This window comes from Gorilla gorilla, chromosome 14 (genome assembly GCF_029281585.2).
Source record: "Gorilla gorilla gorilla isolate KB3781 chromosome 14, NHGRI_mGorGor1-v2.1_pri, whole genome shotgun sequence".
Lineage (NCBI taxonomy): Eukaryota > Metazoa > Chordata > Mammalia > Primates > Hominidae > Gorilla > Gorilla gorilla.
The window spans coordinates 115,945,451-115,971,898 of record NC_073238.2 but is presented as its reverse complement, the minus strand read 5'-3'; the positions used below and the strand labels follow the sequence as shown (position 1 = coordinate 115,971,898).

Genomic DNA, 26,448 nt, shown 5'->3' with positions numbered 1-26,448 from the left:
AAAACTTTATTTACAAAAATGGATCTTGGTTTAAGCTATAGAAACAGAGAGCGATGTCAAATAATTGAATATTGGATTATATTCAATTATTTAAAATACAAATAAATAATAACATTTTGTGTTAAAGTCAAATATTTTAATACTGACAACAATAAAGCTATGATTTTTGGGGGGCCCATTATGTTCTAAGTGCTTTAAAAGAATTCATTGTCTCATTTAATTCTCAAAATAGTTATAATAACAGCAATTCAAGTTTATAGACTATAATGATGCAGTATTTAAGGCAATAGCATTATGTAATATTTTGAAAAGTTTATTTTAAAAATAGATCACAACAGGTCATGAGCTTTTAAAGAAGTAATTTTTTAAGTTCCCACATATTCCAGAATAAATTATTTAGAAAATCTAAAATAAAGCACTTTACCCATTAAGAGCCAACTCACAGTCTAAAAATCACCCTTTAAGAATAAATTAAGCTACTTAGCTTCTGTTGTGAAGCTGGGGACTTGTTTTGTTACTTTGGATGAATTAACCTACATTTAGAATTAGTTAAGAAACAGGAAACAGTTTACCTCTTTTGTAGCCTATGCATAAACAGAAAAAGGTAAAGTTTATTTTCCTCTGTAAGAATTTTAACTTTTCATTGTGATCTAAGAGAATATATTATTATTGCACATTAAATCATATGTTATAATGAACATGATTACATTTTAAAATATATATTATTTTCTTAAGAAATAAAATATAAGCAATATTTTTCTTATTATATGAATGTATTTGTATCCATTTGACTGTACATTTAACAAAATTTATCAGCACAGCACAGGAGATTAAAAGCTTTATCTTCTTTTATCTCAATTCTTCTTTTGAGAAACTCACAAACAGATGGGAGAGATACAACAAGGAAGGGAACGGACCTACAGAGAGGCCCAAAGTTAGCTCTGTGTCACCCCCTAGCATTATCCCCAGCTATGTTCTCTGATTTCCTCTAGACCTATCTGAATGGGGAGCTCAATCCTCTTCCACCTCCTGGTGTTAAGTATTAATGAGGACAGTCATGTTTTCCAATGAAGCCAGAGGGGAGAAAGAAGTCCTAGGACTCTGTGCTACATACCCCACAGTAAATTAACTAGAACTCCTCTTACCCTCAACTCTGTCTATCCCTCCTACCCAGCCTACTCCCATATCTCCCCAACTTGTCATCAGCCAGGCAGGCTCTTCCCCTGCTACTCATGCACAGCAATTCCACTCCACCCCCAGACTTGCATCTTCACTTGCTCTTTGTTCAGCAAAACAAAAAGCTCTGCTATTAAGAGGATCTAGATTCCTCAGAAAAGAAATTATCATCTATTACTTAAGCCCTCTTAGTCCCCCACAGGAAATATTTCTTTTAAATACATTCAGCATTTCTCTGCAAAGATTTCACATGGATATAAAATTTTTCATCTCATTTCAATTATAAAGACAGAGAACAGAGAGGAAGAAGGGCCTAGTGTCCTTTCTTACATGGCAGTTGTGCTTGGTGATGGGAAATCAGAGGTAAATAAAGTAAATAAGATATGGCCATCGATGTGTGACTCTAAGGACCTCTTTCTACTCTTAGAAGCTATAGTTCTGTGAGAATCTTAAGAGATTATCTGGTGTAATCTTGAGTGAGGTGTACACCTAAAATTTGTGGCAATAACATGACGTATCAAATAAATTTTAGTGAATCTAGAAGAAGAAATTAAGAACAATTTCCAAGTCAGTGTTTGTCTCAACACATCATATCCATATGAGCAGTTTTAGTTATTAAATCCGTGTTTCCAATAGATCTAAAAATCATTCTCTATTGTGGTAAACTAAATATGTATTAAGTTGTCTTGTCGGAGGGAATGAGTCATAAACTGCCAAGGTGCTAGTTCGTTGAGAGAAGTTACAGCTTGAGAGAATGTTGTTTCTAAAACAGATTATTGATGAAGCAAAACCTGCTGAGACTAAATTAATTTTACACAAATAAGATTTGGGCAGGATTAGACTTATTTATGTCAGATACCTATGATGTCAGAAGCAACCATTAGCCTTTGTGTCTTAATATGATTATTTTGCAGGATTCTTTTTCTATGGTTATTTTTCCTTCTTTTTGAAATTTCTATCCTTTGAAAATCTGTGACTTTCTTTTATTTCCTTCTTAATTAGAAAGTATTTCAAAAATTCAACACATAGAGAAAATATTATAACCAATATTTGTATGTCCATCACCCAGATTTTTAAAAAATTAATAGTTTTTCATGTTTGGGTCAGGTTTTTCAATCAGAAATAAAACATCATTAGTAGAGTAGAAGATCCCTGTGTACCACTTCTTGATCTCCTCCTTCTCCCTAATCCACAGAGAACTATATTCATCATATCAATGCATGCTTTATAATAGTATGAAGTATTAAGATGCCACTTTTTCACTCCTCATTATATTTGGGAAATTGATTCATGTCGATTTAAGCATGAATTTATTTGTTCTGCATGTAAGGGCAATGGGTATTTCAATTGCTTCCAACTTTTTGCTGTTGAAAACAATACTTCAGTAAACATTCTCATTAGAATTTCTGTGCCACATTTGGGAGAGCTCTTTCTAAATATATACCTAGACTTAAAATTGTGAATTTGTCAGATATGCTCACTTTCAACTTTGCTAAATTTTGTTAAATTGAACTTCAAAGTGCTTGTGTCAATTTACATTCCTACCAGGATATATGAGCAGCTCTACTTTATATTACTTTTTTTTGTTCAGGATTTTTAATTTTCTTACAATCTCATATAATCATTATAGTCTTAATATACATTTTCTTGGTTACCATAGAGATTTGACCTTTTTTTCATATTCTGTCAGCCCTGAATTTCCTCTTCTATAATTTTACCTGTTTAATCTGTACCCTAATTGATTTTTCAGTTATCTAGTAGTATGCAGTGCAGACATCTCCCAGCCTTCAGCTTGTCTTTTAACTTTTATTTGCTGTCTTTTCTTCACTAGAAGTTATTAATTTTAACACTGTAAGGTATAGTCATCTTTAATTTTTGATTCAGTGCTTTTTGTGTCTTATCTATACCAGAGTCATTAAAGACATTCTCTTATAGTAAAGGCTAGAGTTTTCAAGTTGTGCTTTTTCAATTTTAGACTCCAATACATTTGGAATGAGATAAGGACTTGATTTTTTCCCCATATATAAACAATTGTCCTTCGAAGATTCATTGAAAATTCATTCTTTCCTCACTCCTGTAATGCAATTTCTGTCATATATCAGGTTTACACATGTGCACCGTTGTGTTTCTGGACACCTCAGTCTGTGTCTATACATCAAAGCTTTAGTTGATAACATGTTGTCATAAGTGCTATCCTTTGTAATAAACCTTGAGATCTATTAGGGCAAGCTACTGATGTTGATATTCTTCTTCAGATTTGTTTTATCTGTTCTTGGCCTTGCTATTCTTGCTCTACATTATGAAAATTTAATTCATTTTAATAATGAGGTTTTAATTGATGTTAAGAACATCTCTATTCAGTTATTCTAACCTTCCTTAGTGTTTTCCAACAATGCTTTGTAATTTTCTCCAAAGGTCTTCCACATTTTTTGTTAGATTCATGCCTACATATCCTACAGTTTCTTTTGTGAATGAAATAATTTCAATTACATTTTTATTGATGTAGGAAAAATATTAATTTTTTTATATTGACCTAATTCATAGCCAGCAACTTTACTACAATTGGGTGTTTGTGATCATCCATAGACTTGATTGGAATTTCTATGTAGATAATTCTATCTTCTGAAATTAAGGTTTTGTCTTTCCACGTCTAATTATCATATCTCTGATTTTTTTCTTCTTTTATTATCCGGGTGTGGGTCTCTAATAAAATGTTGAATAGAGGCAGTGATAGTGGACATGCTGGGTGTTATTCTATATTTTGATATGAATGCTTATGATTTCATCATTAATGTCATTTGTAGGTTTTTATAGATGCCTTTTATCATGTTAATAAAGCTCACTTCTATTTCTAGGCTGCCAAGAGCATTTCTCATTATGAGTTGAGTATTCAATCTTCTTCTACCTATACTGAGCTGACTACACAGACTTTCCTTTTTAATTTCTTAGTGCAGTATATTAGAATAATAGATATTTTGATACTGAAACTATTTTAGATTCCTGAAACACTTGATTTTATAGCATTACTTTTAATAAACAAATCCAATATGCTGACATTGTATTAGGAATTTTCAATCATAAGGATAGTAGTTCTATGATTTTATTTTCTTTTACATTGCTAGTCTGATTTTGTTAGGGAAGTTACACTTCCTTTCACAAATGAAATAGACATATTTTTCTCTTTTTCTCTTCTGTGAAAGAATGAATAAAGTCCCTCTGGAACATCATCTAGGGCTGTTGTTTGCAGTGGGATCCCTGGTGGAGAAAGGGAGAAGAGAGATCTTGATTAATGACTTATTTTATGGTTTGATTATTATGGTTTGTCAGTTTCATGGTTTATTGCTTGCTATTTATAGAGTCATTAATTTTAACTAATGTCTCACATTTCCACAGTTTTCTCTCAGGATTTTTATAATCTCTATTGAAACTGAATGTATAATCCTTTTTGCTGCCAATACTGTTTATTTATAACTTTCTTTTTTATAGAAGTAAATGACTTCTGATGCTAACTACCTGGATTTTAGACCAAACTTCACAGCACAGAGGCACAGTCCTCTACAAGATTACGCTTACTTGAGATACTAACTGTAAGCTCAGGGGGTTCCAGGGCCTCCCTGACATATGACATATCATATGGCTAATATGGTTGATATGACATATGACATATCATATGACATATCAACAGGCTAAAAACTCGGGGGTTTCCACTAGCCTTCTCAAGTTTGATAATTTGCTAGAATGACTCATAGAAATCAGGAAAGTGCTATACTTCTGATTACATTTTTATTAAAGCAAAAAGGTTGCAAATCAGAGCCAGCCAAAAGAAGAGATGCAGAGAGAAAGGTCTGGAGAGTCCTACATGTGAAACTTCCTGTTTCCTCTTTTCATGGAGTGAGGACATATCACCCTCTCAGCACATGGATGTGAAACAATATTCAGAGCGCTGACAACCAGGGAAGCTCACCTGAGCTTTGTGCTGAGGCTTCTGATTGGGGTTTCCTTAGGTAGGCTTGATCGCTGGAATCATTGGCCATGCACACAAGGTTGGAGTTTCTGACATGGCCAGTGCTCATGAATGATCTCATTGCCATAAACTACCAGGGTCACCATAAATAACAAAGATACCTATCAATTGGCAAATTCCAAGGATGTAGAGGCTACTTCCCAGGAACCTGAGACAAAAGCCAGTAAAATTCTTTATTTTTCATTCAAAGAACCAGCTTTTAGTTTGGTTGATACTAACAGTTTCTAATGTACCTGAAATTATTGGTTTGTTCCCAGTATTTTGAACTATTAAGTCCCTTTATTTCTTTGTTTTTTAAATTTCTCCTCTCACCTTTATTATTTTCTCTTTTTCATTTATCTCTTTTGTCATCTTAAACTTCTTTGAAAATTCTTACTGGGGTTCTCTGGGTGGAATATAAATCATTCTATTATAAAGATACATGCATGCATATGTTCATCACGGCACTATTCACAATAGCAAAGACATGGAATCAACCCAAATGTCCATCAGGGATAGACTGGATAAAGAAAATGTGGTACATATACACTATGGAATACTAGGCAGTGATAAAAAGGAACGAGATCACATCCTTTGCAGGGACATGGATAGATCGGGAAGCCATTATCCTCAGCAAACTAACACAGGAACAGAAAACCGAACACTGCATGTTCTCACTTATAAGTGGGAGCTGAATAATGAGAACACTGAATAGCTGAACATGGACACAGGGAGAAGAACAACACACACTGGGGCCTATCAGAAGCTGGGGGGAGGGGTAGCATCAGGATAAATAGCTAATGCATGTGGGGCTTAATACCTAGGTCATGGGTTTATAGGTGCAGCAAACCACCATGGCACACATTTACCTATGTAACAAACCTGCATATCCTGCACATGTATCCTGGAACTTTAAATTTAATTGAATTTAATTTAAACAAATAAAATAATGAAAACAACTAAATGATGGTGAAAAAAAAGTTTGACAAAATTAATTTTACTGAGAGTAAATTCATAGTTTGAATTTTAGAATTTTGTTTTCTTTCTCATTAGATTTATTTAAAATCTTTGCATGCTGCCTCATTTGGCTTGGGAGATTTTCTTATTTCTCTCTCCCTCCCTCTATGATCACTTCTACTTTCTTAGGGATATTGCAGTTGCCTTAACCTTGACCCTGGACCCTACCATCCAGAGCCAGGTTTTTAAGTGTCATTTGGAGAATGCTAGCCCCTTGATATGGGTGATATCACAGTTCTTGTCACTAGTCTATAGTCCATAAAATATCTTGTTCTGATTTTTCAGATAAGCTGATAATTTCTCCTCCTGCCTCTGGAGGCTTGCAGCTGCCTATAAGGTCTTAGCCTTGGGTAGTTGGTCTCACTGTCCTTTCCTTAGCAGAGAAACCCATTCTAGTCGCTGTCTTTTCACTATGAAGGTTCTCATCTTTACCTTATCTAAGGTGCCTTAGTCTCCTCACCCTATAGGAAGCAATTGAGTCCAACATTGCCTGATTCTTGACCTAGCATATGTTTCTGTTGCATTTCTGGTCAACAAAGAGGTTAACCTTGTTTAGAATTCCTTCCTGCCTCTTTGGTTTCCTGTTTTTTCCTTTGATCACAGTATGTTTGAAATAGAAGGGGTTTCATAAATCATGAACTCATTTTGCCGTCTTGCAGGGAGTCCTCTTTTCTAGAAAAGTGATTTCTGCATTCCTCTGAAGACATATGGTTTTATGATATTTGTTAAAATGAAGAGTCATTTATTTTGGCCCCAACAAAATCTGACACCCACGTTTGAGTTCATTAATCATAAAAAATGGCCAAATGAAGAAAATAATCAATCTTGCTGTAGCAGCAGTCTTTGACATTATTGTTGAGTTTAATTTCATTTTCTGGGAAACTTCAAGTAAATAGGTTTCTTCTGACAATTACTTTTTGTGTGTGTTTCTAAAAGATCTGGACATTATCTTGTTTGGTAAAAATATAATACAATAATAACAATCTGGACTTCTCAACCATCCATCTCAAAATTTGCTCTTTATAACATACTGATATACACTATAAGCTAAGAGCAGGTGATTTACAGACAGCTCCAGACTGATACAGGTAATCAGTAATCACTTTTTGTTGTCATTGAATCTGAATTTCATGTAAGAGAATGGGATTGCCTGAACTGATTTTCTTGTGAGCTTTGTCCTGTAATCTTCCTTTGTGATAAATATGCATTTTTTTCTCATGATATCCATCATGATTCTTTGAAATTAGAAAACAGAGACTGCAACACAAATATTAGATAACACATTTCAAATATCTTTCCACTCATGGGCAATGTCCATCTCTACCATTTTATCTCACAGGCCTGTGTTTACGAGATTAGTTAAACTCTGCTGTTGTTACTGGTAGAGGGTCTCGACTGCAAGTTGTCCAGGTTCTTGATGTTTTGAATAAAGAATTGGACAAAACGCACAGCAAAGCAAGGAAAGAAAGAAGCAAGGAAAGCAGAGATTTATTGAAAGTGAAAGTACACTTCACAGTTTGGGAGTGAGCCCAAGCAGCAGCTCAAGGGCCCCAGATACAGAATCTTCTCAGGTCCAAATACCCCCTAGAGGTTTCCCATTGGCCACCTACTTGGTGTTCAGAAGTGGTTGCCCGCAATCAGAGGCTGAGGTGAAGTTACGAAGTTACATTCCTAGGCAAGTGTCTGGTTGGGAAAAGCAACCGATCAGAGGTACTTTCAATTATCCATCTGCCGCACAGAAAAGGTGGGGGTTTGCAAAGGGAGTAGCCCCTGGTCCTTTTGCTACACAGGCATGGAAAGTTAGGGTTTTTCTTTCAATTTAGTTCTAAGAAGTCAGTGTGAAATGGACTTAGGTTCCCTGCCTCCAGACCCTATTCTCCTGCCTCATTATGGCGACATCAAACCAGGTATATCGGTTGAGCATGCATTCTCAACAGTGAGTAAAATCACCTCCGAAGGGGTAAAAATATGTTCTTAGTTGGGGGGTAGAAAATTCTCACTCTTTTATAATGCAGATTGCCATGTAGACCAAATAACCAAAGTAGATTATGTAAAAAGATATATAATATGGTAGAGGTATCAAAACTCCATGAGGTGGTGATTAAGAACAAAATCTCTAAAAGACTTCTTAGAAGAGGTGATTAAAAAAAAAGATTGGGAAACACTGCTTTGGGGTATTTGTAAGAAGAAATAAATATTTCTCTTCTTTTCTATGCATTGTTTCTAAGTTTTCTTAAAGTAATGCAAAAAAAAAAGAAAAGTTTATTATACTCTTACAAATTTTGTCTTAACTCTTAAAAAGTTAAGTTTTAACTTGTAGGTACTCACAAAGGTGGAATGCACTGCAGAATATGAAACAGAAGAAGGGTCCCAATGAGACTTTCTTGGTGCAGGGGCTGCAGACTGAGGAAGGCCAAAGCAGTGGAGGGCTGCCAGGCTAAGAGTGACAAATGGAAGCCACTGTTCCACTTTTCCACAGGCTGACTGCTGAATGCCTGGGATTTGCAGAAAGCCTTGAGATTGGACACCTGCACAGGTGACTTTGGTGGGAGCCCTCCAGGCAACTAGGTTCTGCAGAGACCCCAGTCGCCTTCTCCCTTTTAGATGGCTCCCAGCATGCCCCTGGCAAATTCCACCCTGTCCAGCTACCATCAAGGTTGAGTTCACTGCAATAATCTGGAGCTGCACATTGAGAAGTGGTTACTAGAGCTTGCCTCCACTGCTTCTATTTTGGTTCTTCTGAACTATTATAGTCCTCTGAATTAAAGTCCTATACCAAACCCCATAACCTACACTGAAATACTTAGTGATCATTTAAACTAATTTGATTTTCCTAATCACCTTCTTTAAATCCTGACACAGTTCTTCTCTGTGGCAGGATAACGCATACCTTCAAGTTAAGTTAGGCATATTTTTGTGTGCATTGTTTTTCCATAAAATGTTATCACTTTGGCATGAATATTTCAGAGAGCTAGAGTGTTGGCTTGTAAAAGTTAACAAATTATGTTCAAAGCAAGCCATTTGATTCCAAGAGAATCTGGAATCAGGAATTCTAGGGGAAAATCAGTGAGACTATAGATATTTAAATATAATCACATAACAATTTGCTAAATCTTTTAGTGCCTTTTAGTGTCTTTCAAAAGAATATCATTTTCCCACAGAGAAAATTGTAATGCAAACAGATCCAGCTGCATATTTTACTATAAATTATGCTCATTTAAACAGTTCATTCCATCTGTCCTTTTGATAATATATGCAGTTAGTAAGGTGATTAATTGTATGTATACATAATTAGACAATCTATTGGAATATCTTTCAGGCATTCATTAGTAGTTTTGTTTTAAAAAAACACTTTAAAATGGATCACCACTCTTTTTTTTTGGAGTGAAAATCTCAGTCTGAAAATACAGGTGAAGGGAGAGATGACGTCATGAGTGCCTATTACTGCTTCCTCTGCTAATACAGCAACCAGGTCAGGCATGTGGATGGGACCTTCATGACACATCAATTTCAGTTTCTCCTGAGATTCCCTAGTATCCATAGGAGAGAAAACAGATTCAAGTCTTCCCCATATCATTGCAAGGCCAGAACTAAGAAGCCTGTGCTAGAGAGGAAGTACCTCTCGCAGGACTTGCAGCAAAGTCTGAGTCCTCTGGTCCCCTGAGGCCACTGCTCAGGGCAGAGAGCATTTCATTTCCTGCAGAGGAGCTGGACCTGCCTGCATGCTGCTTGTGGTCCAGGAGCAGTCCACAGAGTCCTGTGGATCTCAGTGGGCCAGGAAGGGAAGCTCACTAGAGACTGAATTACTCCAGGTGGAGAAGGGGGTCAATAAATGACTCCACTCATTTCTGGGAAATCCTGTCACCAAAAAGCCTTCTTCAGATGTTCAGCAAAGGAGCTATGGCTTTTCAGGTCTTTCGCCTCCATAAACTATGGTGCCCTCTACTACCCCTCGTTTGCCACTGCTTAAGATAGCATAAAAGACAAATGACAATTACATCAAAAACATGTATCCACGGTGAAGGAAAAAAAAGTTAACTCACACGCAAAGGGAGACTCAGAAATTGAGGATGAAACTCAGAGAATCAAGACAAATGTCTAGTATAGAGATTTCCCAAGCAAGTAGAATTGATGGGAGAGAGAATCCTTTGTTGTTGTTGTTGTTGTTGTTGTTGTTGTTGTTGTTGTTGTTGTTGTTGTTGTGTCTCAAGAAAAAGTAAGCAGGGCACACAATACAATTTCTGTAACTTCAACTAAGAATGTCCAAAAAATGAGTTAAAAAAGGGCATAGTCCTTGAGAGCTAGTTTTTAATATGAGAGATGAAGTAGGAAAAAATAACTCAAAAAGTGGTAGAGATATAATAATAAGGGCAAAGTAAAATAGCCTATCCACACAGCTATGAATAATAGGAGTCCCTGAAGGAAAAATCGAACAGATAGAAGAAAAGTTGTCATAAACAACGGAAGAAAGCTTACCTAAATGAAAAAAAAACCATAAATCTGCAGACTGAAAGAGCTCATTAAATTTTAGTGAGATTAAATGAAAATAGATGCTTACTCATGTCCTGGTGACCTTCCTAGGTTGCAAGCATAAAGAAGTAACCTTGTTCAGCCCCTAAACAGGCGTAAGTAACCTGAAAAAGTAAAATAAATATATTGTGCAATGGATGACTCATCTGCAATACTGGAAAGTGGAAGGTAATTAATCAATATACGTAGACTACTGAGAGAATAGAACTGCAACTACAGAATCTGTACACAGACAACATGTTCATCTGTCAGTGTTAAAAATGCATTTTATATATAAAAGGACTGAGAGAGCATAAAACCCTTTATATTTATTTGAGAAAACTACTTTAAAGTGTGCTAATCACAAGATAAGTAAATTGCAATCTCAATGACTAGATAAAAGAAGAGAGAATTGATGGGCATTGGATCTCAATAGATAATAATAAATATGTCAAATAGGGATCTTTGAAAAAAAGAGAAATGATAACATTCAAGAAACTAGTAATAAATTTGTAAATGATTTCAGCAAAACCAGGACTTAGGAAAGGATGTGATATCAATGGAGAGTTGGATGGTAGAAGTGTACTATGAAGTTTGCAGATGTGTGGGGTGGAGGGATGAGTGAGCCAGCAATTTAATTGTGAAGCAATAAGAAAAAAGCATTGATTTGATGTCTAACCATTGAGAATTAAGCCAGGAGATTAGAAAAACCAAGTCGAGTGTCCAAATTAATGAATAGGGAAAGAAATTAGCAAATAGTTGGCCAAGTTAAAAAAAGACAAGATAAGGTTAAAAATGAAACAGCAATGACATAAAATACACAGGAAGCGTAAGACCAAGTGTAACTTTGGTACATTTTGTTTGAGCAGGTTGAATTTTCTTATCAAAAACCCTAGAAAATCTGAGTATGTTTAAACACAAAATAAAATTGTACACTGCTTATAGGAAGCACGTACAAAGTGGCCTTGCAAGGTAGCTAAAAATCATTTCTACCAAACACTTAAAATATTAAAACGTTTTAAGTGTTCAGCAGAGTGTGCAAAAAATTAAGGAAAATTCTTGAGGCCAAAAATTAAATGTGACGTGAGTCCAGAATACCAGGTGGGCCCCAAGGCAGTGGCTGCCCTGAGGACATTTGCAAATCCTTGTGACCAGAACTTGCAGTTTTCAGGAGTGTGTCCAGGATGGAAGTGACTAGAGGCCTGTGCAAAGTGAAGAGGCAGAAGAGAGGCCCCACATAACATCAGGAAGGAAAAATCCCATCCCTCAGAGGGAAAGGATGGGATCATCATTCTGGACCTTGACCCCTGGCAGATCAAAAATGTTATCTCTGGCCGGGCATGGTTGTTCACGCCTGTGATCCCAGCACTTTGGGAGGCCGAGGTGGGTGGATCACTTGAGGTCAGGAGTTCGAGACCAACCTGGCCAACATGGTGAAACCCCATCTCTACTAAACATACAAAAATTAGCCAGGCATGGTGGCATGTGCCTGTAATTCCAGCTACTCGGGAGGCTGAGGCAGGAGAATCACTTGAACCTGGGAGGCAGAGGTCGCAGTGAGCTAAGATTGATCATGCCACTGCACTCCAGCCTGGGTGACAGAGTAAGACTCTGTCTCAAAAAAAGAAAAAAAAAGGTTATCATGTTATCTGTACTGAATTGTGTAAGACAGCCTGCCCACTCGTGGGGTTGGAGCTCAAAATCCCATTACGTCCAGAATCTGAGAAACAGCAGCCAAAAGTTGATTTAAGGGGGACCCAAATTTCTAAGATGACCCAGGTTCCCTGGAAGAACCGATTCTTTCTGGAAAAATATGTACCCTAAATGCAGGTCTTGAAAATCTAGAGACAATCAATGATTTCCTGGCAAAATACAAACTGCCAAATTGATGGATGAGATAAGAAACCTGATCTGAACAGCACTGGAGAGCTTTGCTCCACCATCACCAAAAGGCCTGTGCCCATGTGGGTTTCCTGGTGCTTTCTGTTACTTTTAAAGGTGTGCTAATTCTTATTTTATTTCAGAAATTATACAAAAGATAAAAACTGTACAGTATGAATGATAAAGCTAGCATAATCTTAGCCAAAACCTGATAATGATATACAAGTAAAACTATAGGCCAATTTCACATAAAACAGTAACTGTGAAAACTATAAATAAAATATATTACCCAATAAAATCCAACATGTTAGCATTATCATCTAGAGTTTTTTTTCCAAAGATAAATAAATGGTTAACATCAGGAGCTCTTGTGATATATTTCATTGCCTCAGTGAATTAAAGGTTAAATCCTTTGAAGGAGAATAGGAAGAAAAGGAAAGTCTTTAAACATGATAAAAATTAATCACCAAGACTCATTTCAACCACTATATATGAATGCTGAAGAAACTTTCATTGAAAACAAGGAGCAAGTTATGGATTCCTATTATTCACATTTTGTATTTAGTAACCATTATACCACTGTACCTTTATAACTAATGCATTCATATAATTAACTCCAAAAATAAATCTTAAAAATGAAATAATCTTATTTCCAGATGAAATGTGCATATTTCTATAAAACTCATGGGATTTTATGAAAAATATTAGAATTAATAGAAGAATCTAGTAAAGTGGGTACAGAAGGTCAATATAGAGAAATCAATAGCTTTTCTTCCCACTGGAACTAACTAGGTAGAAATAGTAAAAAAGAAAAAAAATACATAGATAGAGAGAGAGAGAGAAAGATAGGATATTTAGGATATTTATATGTAAAAAAATTATTAAAAAATATAAAATATAGTTCAAATAAATAGGAAAAGAGTGTATTCCTGGATATGAAGACTAGTATTAATCTTCTTAATGTTCTATTTTATATGTGAAAGGTAAAGAAAATATCATAAAGTTGTAGACATATGTGAACACGTAAATTTTATGTTTGTAGCACTAACAATATCAAAGTTAGAAACCAGACTGTTGGCTAGGGAAAAAATATTTGCAGTATATATAGCAAAGATTATTGTCCTCAATACCAACAACTCCCAAAATGCATAAGGAACACAACATAACACCATATAATAGTGTCAAGGTTACGAACAGTAACATTTAATTACTTTAAAAAGAAATTAAAGTGATTAATAAACATATAAACAGATGAGCAACAATAAGTTTGATTACACTGATATTGGCATGGATTTGAGACAAGAAAACTTTCCTGTATTGCTGAAGGGCAAATGATTTTTTATAATAATTTGAAAATAATCACTTTAATATTTTCTAAATTTAAAACACACAAATCTGTCTTTGCCCCAGCAATACCAACTTTGGAAATCTATTTATAGATGTGAAAGCCTCAATAAATACTGGTATTGAGGGAGGATGCTTAGTGCAGCCTTTTTATTGAAGTAGCAATGTGCTTAACCACCTTCCTGATGATTCCTGCAAATACCACCCATCAATGAATTAGTAAAGAAAATGTTGAGTTACATAAACGTTGAACACTATGGGAAATTATGCAGCTGATAAATAAAACATAGGACCTATATCCCTTAATCTGGAGGGATATCCACGATTGTTAGTGAGTCAGAAAAGCAAGTTGCAGAGTGATATATAATCTTCCTGCATACCCAAATCGTTATCATTCACAGTTCACGTAACTTTAGGTAATACCAAGAATGCCTATTTGTCTTTAGAATTTTTTTTCTTTCCGGAGTAAATACCTGTCACATTATTTTTAACAACTTCATAGAACTGTATGTAATATTTATACATAATAATTGTATAGAAAGCATGAACTTGAGAGAGGACAATGACATCTTTAAAATTAGAAATAGTGCTTTCATAAATTGTAACAATTGTTTTTACATCTCATGTAAAAACATGTAATTGCAAGCCTGTTTCTGTGATTGCATATGTGTGGATGAAGAAGCAGATGATCAAGGAAAGAATATACGTGACATTAACATGAAATACCTGAGAAACGTGGGCAAGGGAGTTCATCCACGTGTTTTGTGGACTTAAGATCATTTCAAATTTAAAATATATTACCTTGTTATGTTTTTTAAGGAGGGAAATGGCAATTAAAATTAAAAAGCAACTAGAATCTACAGAAATGGTAGATTTGAGAAGTGATTCTAATTTCCTCTTCACATCTAAATTAACTATCTGCAGTGCCTTTAATGTTTCATTTCTTAAAACACTATTATTAAAACTGCATTTTCCCCACATGTTCCATGTGTGAGTGGAAGAAAATCCCTTCTGATACTCCACGTTAGTCTAGAAAAAGAGAAGCAAGGTCTGCTATATTCCTATCTTCAATAAATCATGTAGTGTCTTCTCAGAGGGACATATTATGACTAATCCCGGTAGTCACCCTCATAGTCTTTAATTAGAAGTTAATCTTCTATTGCAAATTTTAATTCCAGTTGCAATCTCCTTTACAAAATGAAAATTCTTGTTCATAGGACATGTAAAGGAAATAACATGCTGTCTTTATGTGTGTGTTTTATAATATTGTTATTTGGAATAGTAAATTCATAGAATGCATGTGAGAGATTAAAAGATCAAATAAATGTGTTAATATACTAATATTGATCATTAATTTTATTAATATTAAAGTAACATATTGACTTATTTGCATAAGCACACATAGATCAATTGCTTGGTATGAAATCTCAATTTCTCTTTTGCCATGTGGCCTAAAGCGTAAAGGAATAAATGATATTTTAACTTTTAAATTTTAGTTTAATTAGCTTAATAATATGTAAGTTGTTATTTTATAATATGCCATGTACATTAAATAAATTTTATCTTAAAAAATACAACATACAAAAAAATTCAGCCTTTTGTGTACATAGAAAGTCTTTAAATAATAATGGTTTTAAAATAATATCAAATATAGATAATAAAGAAATAATGCCACTCACAAACATTCAAAATCGTAACATGTTTTTATAATTGTTTAAGATTGTTTTGGTCCACTGTGTTCTAGCTGGTATGTTTCAAATGGATTTTTAAAGTAAAATGTCATTCTTAACCTTCTGGGGCACCTTAGTGTATATGATAGTGGCAAAAATTCATACACTGACAAATATGTGAAATAATTTAGAATAAATTATAGTTTTGAATTTCAGTTTCAATGTTTCTTTGTTTCTCTAGGTGGCTTTTACGGTACTTTTTGATTTGGAAGCACTTCTGAAGATATGGTGTTTGGGATTTACTGGATATATTAGCTCATCTCTCCACAAATTCGAACTACTACTCGTAATTGGAACTACTCTTCATGTATATCCAGATCTTTATCATTCACAATTCACGTACTTTCAGGTAATACAAATAATGCCTCTTTGTCTTTAGAAATTTCTTTATTTCCAGAGTAAATACCTGTCACATTATTTTAACAACCACATAGAATTATATATAATGTTTATATATAATAACTATTATGGTAAGTATGAACTTGAGAAAGGCACAATGACATCTTACAAATTAGAAAAGTGTACTCACAAATTGTAACAATCGCTTTTTAAAACTCCTGAAAATTCACAGGAACAATGTAGATGTTTTACTTACTTTTCCTAAATTAGCAGTGTATAGATACACATATTTTTATATATGGATAACATATATCCATACATGTGTATCAAATTTTAAACGACATAAGATGTTGGCACAAACTTTAAAGAGTAGGAAACGTTAATTTAACCCCAAGTGTTTCTCTTCGTTGTCGATAAGCCTAAGTGTTTGCTCAACAACGATTTATAATGAAAATATTAAAGGTTTATAAAACTTACCTTTACAGATTGTAATTACTCATACAGTATTATTTATAAGTGCCTGTTACTTACTTCGTGATGGCACTTATAATTCTTATTTAACTTGTAATAATTGGATATCTTTTTTTAAATGTGATATATTGAATCACATTGCTTTCTAATTATGCAATAAACAGTAATTATTAGTTACATTCTTTGTTATTATTGAATATAGCAACACGCTCACTGTCCTGGTAAATACTTAGTCAAAATGATAAAATATGTCTACATGGTTTTCTAGTCAAAAACACCTCAAATATAGTCAGTTTCCTGATTCAAACTTGGTCATTTATTTTTTATTTTATTTTTTTATTTTATTTTATTACTATTATACTTCAAGTTTTAGGGTACATGTGCACAATGTGCAGGTTAGTTACATATGTATACATGTGCCATGCTGGTGTGCTGCACCCATTAACTCGTCATTTAGCATTAGGTATATCTCCTAAAGCTATCCCTCCCCCCTCCCCCCACCCCACAACAGGCCCCAGAGTGTGATGTTCCCCTTCCTGTGTCCATGTGTTCTCATTGTTCAGTTCCCACCTATGAGTGAGAATATGCGGTGTTTGGTTTTTTGTTCTTGCGATAGTTTACTGAGAATGATGATTTCCAGCTTCATCCATGTCCCTACAAAGGACATGAACTCATCATTTTTTATGGCTGCATAGTATTCCATGGTGTATATGTGTCACATTTTCTTAATCCAGTCTATAATTGTTGGACATTTGGGTTGGTTCCAAGTCTTTCCTATTGTGAAGAGTGCCGCAATAAACATACGTGTGCATGTGTCTTTATAGCAGCATGATTTATAGTCCTTTGGGTATATACCCAGTAATGGGATGGCTGGGTCAAATGGTATTTCTAGTTCTAGATCCCTGAGGAATCGCCACACTGACTTCCACAAGAGTTGAACTAGTTTACAGTCCCACCAACAGTGTAAAAGTGTTCCTATTTTTCCACATCCTCTCCAGCACCTGTTGTTTCCTGACTTTAATGATTGCCGTTCTAACTGGTGTGAGATGGTATCTCATTGTGGTTTTCATTTGCGTTTCTCTGATGGCCAGTGATGGTGAGCATTTTTTCATGTGTTTTTTGGCTGCATAAATGTCTTCTTTTGAGAAGTGTCTGTTCATGTCCTTCGCATTTATATAATTTATCATGGAAACACCAGAATGTGCACTGTTTTCTAAATAGATATTGTTAAATATTTGGGAAATAAAATGACAGTAGAATTTTAAAGAAATAATTTTGAGAAACAGGACTCTAACCCCTTAGGAAAAAGAACATGCATTGCAACTTTATTTATTTTATTTATTAGTAATACCAAAGTATTATTTTCAGAACAATATTCACTTTAACTGCCAGATCACAGGTAGCTAGACACTTTTAGTACCTGGGGGAAAGGACATGCAAATATAATTCACAAAAAGTAAAAAGCAAAACCCCCTACAAACCCAGGCAAAAAGCTGAGCCCTTGTAATCACAGCTAAGCATATTGAAACCACAGAGGGTTTTCATAGTTCAAGCGCTCACTTCCCTCAGTATCCATGGACGTAAATCTCTCCTCATTTGTTGAGTTATATCCTGAAGCTTGGCTATCATAAGTGACATGGCTGGGGCAAGAGATATACATGTTTAAAACTCTTGATACAAAATGTGCTTTCCAAACATTCCTGTGATTATAAGCTCTTGTGCACTGCTCTCTAGATTCACAAAGTTATCATGGCCATTGAGTACCTACCTTAGGGCATCATTGCACATAATTATGGAGAATATCCTTTATATCAAAACAACAGCATACCTTTTTTACAAAGCTATTCAAGTAGCCAAATTAAGAAAATTGGTGTTGCCTATTTCAGCAAAGGTACAGTATAAAATATATTCAGGGCCTTAAAATTGCTATAGTCTCTGACATGCCATTTTTCAGTAAAAAGTTAGAAAATAACATTTGTGTGCAAAATATTTATTATAGAATTAATGAGAGAAAAAAGAAAACTGTTTAAATGACAAACATTTGAGGAATAGCTTAATAAGTCATAACGCAAATTTAACCATAAAATTATAATTGTGATGAGTTTTTTATAACTTAGAAATATGACTGTTTTATTTAAATGATAAACAGCATAAATTATATACATAACTACATATATGTATGTATATATTTATTATATACATATGTAAAATACCTATAAAATGGAAAAAATGACTAGAGAGAAATAAACCAATTTATTACAAATTATTAATCATCTCTAGTTTCCTACTCTTGTCATCATGTCTGATTTTCCTACTAGTCTGTTTTTTACAAAATATCTAATATTAGCCTGTAAGGCTGTAACCATTTTATAGATAGATAGATGATAGATAGATAGATAGGTAGATGATAGATAGATAGATAGATGATAGATAGATAGATAGATGATAGATAGATAGATAGTAGATAGATAGATAGATAGTAGATAGATAGTCAAATCACAGTGAAGTTTGCAATTTCAGTTCTGTCTTTGATTGTGGATTATTCTGTAATTGGTTCTGTTTAATTTATGTTAATGATTAGGTGATTTTCATTTGTACCTCTCTATACATGGCCATGCTTCTCTTTTTCTAATGTATTAATAATGAATAAAAATGATCTCAGTTAATTTGTGGCTAGAAAGTAAATCTCTTGAGAAACTTAGGTGTCACAAGGGTTTTTGCAAATTTGCATGTGGAGAATCCACTGTACCAGACAGAGCGGCTCTTTGTATAAAGGCCCACATTGGTCTTCCCTATTGGTCCTCACACTTCTTATTTCAATCAACCTTTCTTTACTGTGTTGGCAACAAGTCTTTCCTTAGACAATTTCATATTTCTCACATTTAAATGAAGTAATGTTTAGTGCAAAGTGGCTTCCTTTAAAATATTAGTTATCTGTTAGACTAACTACTGATGTTATTCATGTATTTATTCAAGTGATATTTCTGAGCTTCTACTATGTGTCAGCCACTGTTCCAGATACTGAAGATGGAGCAGTGGACAAAGCAGAGAGGGTTCCCATTTTATGAAGCTGAAATTCTAAAGGCAAACAGTTCACAAAGAAGTACACAAAGGAATGTGAAGTACAAGTACTGGAAATGTCTTAAGGAAGAAGTGTGCAGGGTAAAAAGCATAGAGATTGTGTAGTAGGGGCTATTTTAGATTAGTTGTTCATAGAAGCCCTCTCTGAAGAGGTGAGGTTTGAGCAGAGACTGAATGAAGTGAAGGAGCAAACCGTAAGGAGGTCTGAGGGGAAGCATTCCAGGTGGAGAGAATCACACTGAGCATGTCCTGAGGTGGGTGCATCATTGATGTGTTCAAGGAATAGCACAAAGGCCAGCGTGGCTGGGCTGCAACCAGTGCAGGGCAGCATGGCCTGTTGGAAATCATCAGGTCTTGCAAAATGCTGTGGTTCTTACATATCGGTATCATCCTGATGATATTGACGGGTGCGTCTTGTGAATTTTCTGTGTGTCGGGCACCTTGCTGAGTGCATTGTCTCATTTGTTTCTCATAACAAGCCCTGAGATACGGACTGTATGTGTAAATTGAGGTCTCAAGAAATCTGTTGACTTGCCCAAGACCGCATACCTAGCAGATGATGGAGCTAAAACTTCTTCCCGGCCGGGCGCGGTGGCTCACGCCTGTAATCCCAGCACTTTGGGAGGCCGAGGGGGGTGGATCACGAGGTCAGGAGATCAAGACTATCCCGGCTAACATGGTGAAACCCCGTCTCTACTAAAAATACAAAAAATTAGCCAGGCGTGGTGGTGGGCGCCTGTAGTCCCAGCTACTCGGGAGGCTGAGGCAGGAGAATGGCGTGAACCCGGGAGGCAGAGCTTGCAGTGTGCTGAGATTGCGCCACTGTACTCCAGCCTGGGCCACAGAGGGAGACTCCGTATCACAAAAAAAAAAAAAAAAAAACCTTCCCAAGAACTTGAATTTCAGAGTTCATATTCTTAACTATGCAATTTCTACAGCATCTCACTACAAATCAACAGAGTGACCTTTAAGAGAAGGACTCAGAAATGTGACCAGGAAAATGTGTTTTGGAGACAAAATGTTCTGAAGTGCTTATCTTTGAGAGTATGGTTTACTTCATGTTGTATCTGTAGGAACACAAAATGAAAAAGCTTTATAGGGTAGATAGAGTGAAAAACCTACTGATCCCTGAATAAATGAAAAGGCACAATTAGACTCACTGACAGGGATTTTTCCTTTCTAGGAATGCAGGCAGATGGAGCTTGCTATGATTATACCCCATAAAGATAGGGCGAGGAAAGGATAAGCTATGTGTCTTGTGAAATTTCTGTGTGTCGGGCACCTTTTGAAAATGCTGATCAGCATTTGAAAATGCTGATCAAATCACCAATGTGGAAGTGGTATTAAATAGTTCCATTTTTTTCAAGCTGTTTACAGTTAGGTACTGAATTATTTATGTCCCAAAATAGACAAATCTGATAAAAATGTGAAATCTTTCCAGATTATTATTCTGGAAATTAATACGAATGTTAATACTTTAATAGTTCTTATGATAAAGCTGTTTGCTTGTTCTTCGTAAAGATTATCTGAGAGTAATATGTCCTGATTTGGGAATGTATGTTAAGAATTACAGCAGGATGGCCGGGCGCAGTGTCTCACGCCTGTAATCCCAGCACTTTGGGAGGCCGAGGCAGGCGGATCACGAGGTCAAGAGATCGAGACCATCCTGGCTAACACGGTGAAACCCCGTCTCTACTAAAATTACAAAAAAATTAGCTGGGTGTGGTGGTGGGCACCTGTAGTCCCAGCTACTGGGGAGGCTGAGGCAGGAGAATGGTGTGAACCTGGGAGGTGGAGCTTGCAGTGAGCCGAGATCGCTCCACTACACTCCAGCCTGGGCGACAGAGTGAGACTCCGTCACAAAAAAAAAAAAAAGAAAGAAAGAAAAGAAAAGAATTACAGCAGGAAAAATTGGTAGCTGCACCATGTGGTATGATGCTTAATTTGAACAACATAATTTCTTACGTATGTTTAAAAATTGCAAATTAGCATGAAGGAAACATGCTTTAGTCATTTTTTTTCAATTGGTTTACTTACATGCTGTAAACCATATCATTTGCATTCTGCAGACAATAGGAATAAGACTGACCACTGATACTTCCTGTTAAATCAAAGTAAATGCAGTAAACGTGGTTTCAGGTATGGCAAAATTCAGAGGCCGATATGGTGTCAGGGGCTCAGTGTATGTCTTCACCTCCCTTTCTTCTGTTGGTGTGTCGGTGTCATTCTTAAGCTGGTTTTCTCTATGTGAAGGCAAAGATGGCTCCGAGGAGCTCTGTAAGAGTTTGTGTGACTCTTACAGCAGTGCCCATTCGGGATAAAAAAAAAAAAAAGAAATAGAACATTTCTTATTAAAGGCATCCAGCAAAAGCCCTGAGGATGACTCAGATGACTGTGAATACTCTGGCCAGATCTGGATCATGATGGCTGGGGAGTCCTTCTTGCACCTTTGTGCTAAGGCTGGGTGGGGTAGGAATGATTTGCCAAAGGAAGACCAGGCAGAGTTGAAGAAGCTAGAGGCACTGGAAAGCCAAAAACAAACACATGTTATTTTAGACATGTAAAAATTAAAATCTAATTTTTAAAAATGCATTTTCTGTTTCTTACTGTATTCTAAACACACTATTCATCTTTAACAGACAACTCAATCTCTTATTGACATCAAAAAATCTTGGACGATCATTGTATAAACTATATTTCATTTATGCCAAGAATGCAATTTTCCTATGTTAATATCTCTGAATTTGGGAGCTGTTATAATCAGTGGTGTGTTATACTTTAATTGGCAGCATTTTTTTTATTTCTTAGAGCTACATACAAAATTGATGACATCTTAGACTTAATGAAAAGTTGTATTTTTCACACTATATACTTCAGCTTTTAATTATGTACTAATTTATACATACTAATCATATAAATATGTCCTTAAAAGCTGTGTCTTTGTGTTATACTCGCTTTGTAATAGTAGCCATTGAATCCTATTTGTCCAACACAAAGTTTGGCACATAGTAATCAATAGAGGTTTGTTAAACAAATCAGTGAATAAATTTGTCAATTAATTACTTATTTTTTTTGCAAATGTGAGTATGCAAAACATCTAATATATCTGTATATATTTAGATGTGTGTGTGTGTGTGTGTATACACAGTCATGCATCACTTAACAGCAGAGATAAATTTTGAGAAATGCATTGTTAGGCAATTTTGTTGTTGTGTGATCATAGAGTTTACTTACACAAACCTAGATGTATAGCCCACTATATACCTAGGCTATATGGTATGGCCTATTGCTCCTAGGCTACAAACCTGTACAGTGTATGACTACATTGAATACTGTAGGCAATTGTCACACAAAGGTAAGTATTTGTATATCTAAACAGAGCTAAATATAGAAAAGGTAAGTCTTATAGGACCACCATCCTATACGTGGCCCATACTTGACTCAAAAGTTATTATGAGATGCATGACTAAAATATATGTAAATATATACACACACACATATACATGCGTGTATATATAGAGAGAGAATAGTTGAGTACATATAACAAAGATCCAAAAATACAAAACTTACATAAGACAGAAGTTTATTTCTCTGCAGCAGTTGGTGAGTATGCAGGGAAAGCAGGTGGCTGTGCCCCCCATGGTCACCCAGCCTGTCGGGTTGGACAGGACCTGTCGTATTCTATGCAAGCCTTCTATTTCTGGTCCAAAGGGGCTACACTATTTGTTTCCATTTCCAGGCAAGAGAAGGGTATTTTGAAAAGGATTCAGAGAAAGTTTAACTTAATGCACCAAAACTTGTACAAATCATTTCCTCTCACATTCCGTAGGTCTGAACCCAGTCCACTGGAGACAGCTAGCTGCAAGGGAGACTGGAATGTATAGGCTATAGCCCCAGGCAGCCACTTGCTAGGTTAGAATTCGGAAAGTTCTGTTTTTTAAAGGAGGAAAGAGAAAATGGATATTGGGGTGATAATCTCAATAGGAAGTAAAGATTCTTGGCAAAAGTTTGCTTCTTTTTCCATTTCCTTGTGATTTTCTAATAATACCTAGGAAAATATTTTATGAGACAATGAATATAACTAATACAGGTTGAATATCTGTATCCCAAATGCTTGGGAACAGAAGTGTTTTGGCTTTCGATGTTTGTCAGATTTTGGAATATTTGTATGTATGTGCATAATGAGATGTCCTGGGAATGGGACCCAAGTCTAAACACAAAAATTGTTTATGTTTTATAAACACCTCAAATACATTCCCTGAAGGTAGTTGTATGCAATATTCTTAATAGTTTTTTTATGCATGAAACAAAGTGTGTATACATTGAACCATCATAAAGCAAAGGTGTCAGGTGTAGAATTTTTCACTTATGGCCTCATATCAGCACTCAAAAACTTTAAATTTTTGAGCATTTTATGTTTTAAATTAGGAATGTTCAACCTGTATTGAATTAAAGGTTTCCTTGCATATTTGAACGTTAGAAAAATATTAATTTTACTTCAACAATACGTACTAGTGAATATCATTTTGTATAATCATATAATATGTTAAAACACTTAGTTCATCCATTCATTTGGGATTTATTGAGCTAGACCAATGGTTATTCTATTGTTAATTTTAGTCACTAGATATTCAAATAGGTATGATTTTCATAAAGCACTATAAAATAATATTTTAGTATGAATATATTTAAGATTCAGTGTAAATAAATGATCATATGTATAAATAAATGTTTCTCTCTCCCTTGATAGGTTCTCCGAGTAGTTCGGCTGATTAAGATTTCACCTGCATTAGAAGACTTTGTGTACAAGATATTTGGTCCTGGAAAAAAGCTTGGGAGTTTGGTTGTATTTACTGCCAGCCTCTTGATTGTTATGTCAGCAATTAGTTTGCAGATGTTCTGCTTTGTCGAAGAACTGGACAGATTTACTACGTTTCCGAGGGTAAGAGTTTTAAAAATGCAGTAAATTAAATTCATTGTTCTTATTTTAGTAATAATGATTAACATCAAAGTAATTTCACTTTAGTCATTCAGAAGTATTATCCTATTTTTGATAACTTGGGATAATTAGATTTTAATATTTAAAATTGTCTCTTCTGCAGGGTGCAGGTGTTTGAGACCATTTTCAGCATTGTCAGATTATATATCAATTCTAAAATTCTGGAAATAATCTAATAGAGTTAGATGTTGAAACCTGAATGCTAGGGTTCTTAGCACCTATAAATTAAAATACAGCAGAATTTTAAAATAAAGCTTGCATTTATGTGTTCAAGAGAGTTAACATATTTTTAATGTTTTATAATTTATATATTGTTATGTTAGAATCTGGAAGGAAGCTTTTGATTTTCAATAAAATAAAATTCATAGGCTCTTCAGATTTTAAATGTCTCTCAGCTTTCTCATTAGAATTCACTTAGGCTAAAAAGGAAGTTAGAAATCAATGGATCCATAAACAAAAGTCATGTAGGAGGTACAGCTCCTAACCAGAAGGACCTTGAAATTTAACTCTATGTGGATTTAGAAACGTAAAAAAATACAATGACCAGACAAATAATATATATATTTTTACCCTAAGTTGAAATAGTAAGGCCTATTATATGGTGTATTAGTCCATTCTTACACTGATGATAAAGACATACTCGATGAAACTGGGTAATTTATAAAGAAAAAGAGGTTTAATGGACTCACAGTTCCACGTGGCTGGAGAGGCCTCACAGTCATGGTGGAAGGTGAAAGGCACATCTTACATGGTGGCAGGCAAGAGAGAATGAGAGCCAAGCTAAAGGGGGAAACCTCTTATAAAACCATCAGATCTCGTGAGACTTATTCATTACCACGAGAGCAGCAGGGGGGAAACCGCCCCCATGATTCAATTATCTCACACCTGCTCCCTTCCACAACACGTGGGAATTATGGGAGCTACAATTCAAGATGACATTTGGGTGGGGACACAGCCAAACCGTATCATATGGGAAGAATAATATTGGGGTAAAAACAACATATATTTTTAAAAGTTAAGCTTTGACAGCAAAAGGGTCTGTACTTTTAATGGATAGCTTAGCTTTATTTTAGGGATTTTTTTTTTAAATCCTATGCTAAATTTATTATTTGAGCTACCAGTGTTGGAATTCATCCTTTTATAATGCAGATTCTTCATTCATGTGCCGCCAAGGATTTGTTGAGTGCCTTTAAAGCATCTGGTCATTTAGGTAATCATGGGGACATAAGTCCTCAAGAAATTCTCAGTTGAGGGGAGGCACCAGTAGGTAAGCACAGGGCACCACAGGCCTTGATGAAGGCAGACACCAGGTGCTCTGGGGACACAGAGGCAAAGCCGATTCCCAGGCATGGAAAAGTCCAGAAAGGCTTATGGGAACAGGTGGCTCCAATGGCTGGATGTAACCAAAGGAAGTGCAAGGGAACAGATTCCCATCACAGGAACAGCATGTACTAAATGTCTGAGGTGAGCAAATCCTTCTTCCAGAACTTAGCAAGAACCATCAATGGTAAGAGGAGGACAGAAGGCCAAGGAACTCTGAAGTCAGTTGAAAGTGTGATCGTATCTGTCATGCCAAACTCCTATCAACTCTAGTAGGGAAGGCACCAGGTTCAAGAGGGTGAAGAAGAGACCCAGAGCCAGCAGATGAGACATGGGGTTTCATTGAGGGCTTACCTACAGGGGAGGGAGTCCAATGGTGGCTGGCTGGTCAGGAGAACCAGACCTGCTTGCAAAATGCATGCAATTTACATAGCATTCTTACTTAGCACACTCCCCCAGCAACCTCCACATGGAAATCTTAATTCACCCCAGACTCGGGGCCTCAATTCCCTGTGTATAGCCAGTGTTCCACGGGAGGAGATGGGGGCTCAGATGTTCCTCATAAACAAGGAGTCAAT

General features: G+C 35.6%; 1 protein-coding gene across 7 annotated transcripts in view; it reads left to right on the top strand.

Annotated features, from left to right (window-relative positions):
* Positions 1-26,448, top strand: part of NALCN (sodium leak channel, non-selective) — a 363,332-nt gene that overhangs the window by 162,776 nt on the left and 174,108 nt on the right. For all 7 annotated transcript variants that reach the window (XM_031001413.3, XM_055359447.2, XM_055359450.2 and 4 more), the window contains exons 12-13: positions 15,842-16,009; positions 24,302-24,493. In XM_031001413.3, the coding sequence (XP_030857273.3) occupies positions 15,842-16,009; positions 24,302-24,493 (360 nt within the window). The remainder of the gene's footprint in view (positions 1-15,841; positions 16,010-24,301; positions 24,494-26,448) is intronic.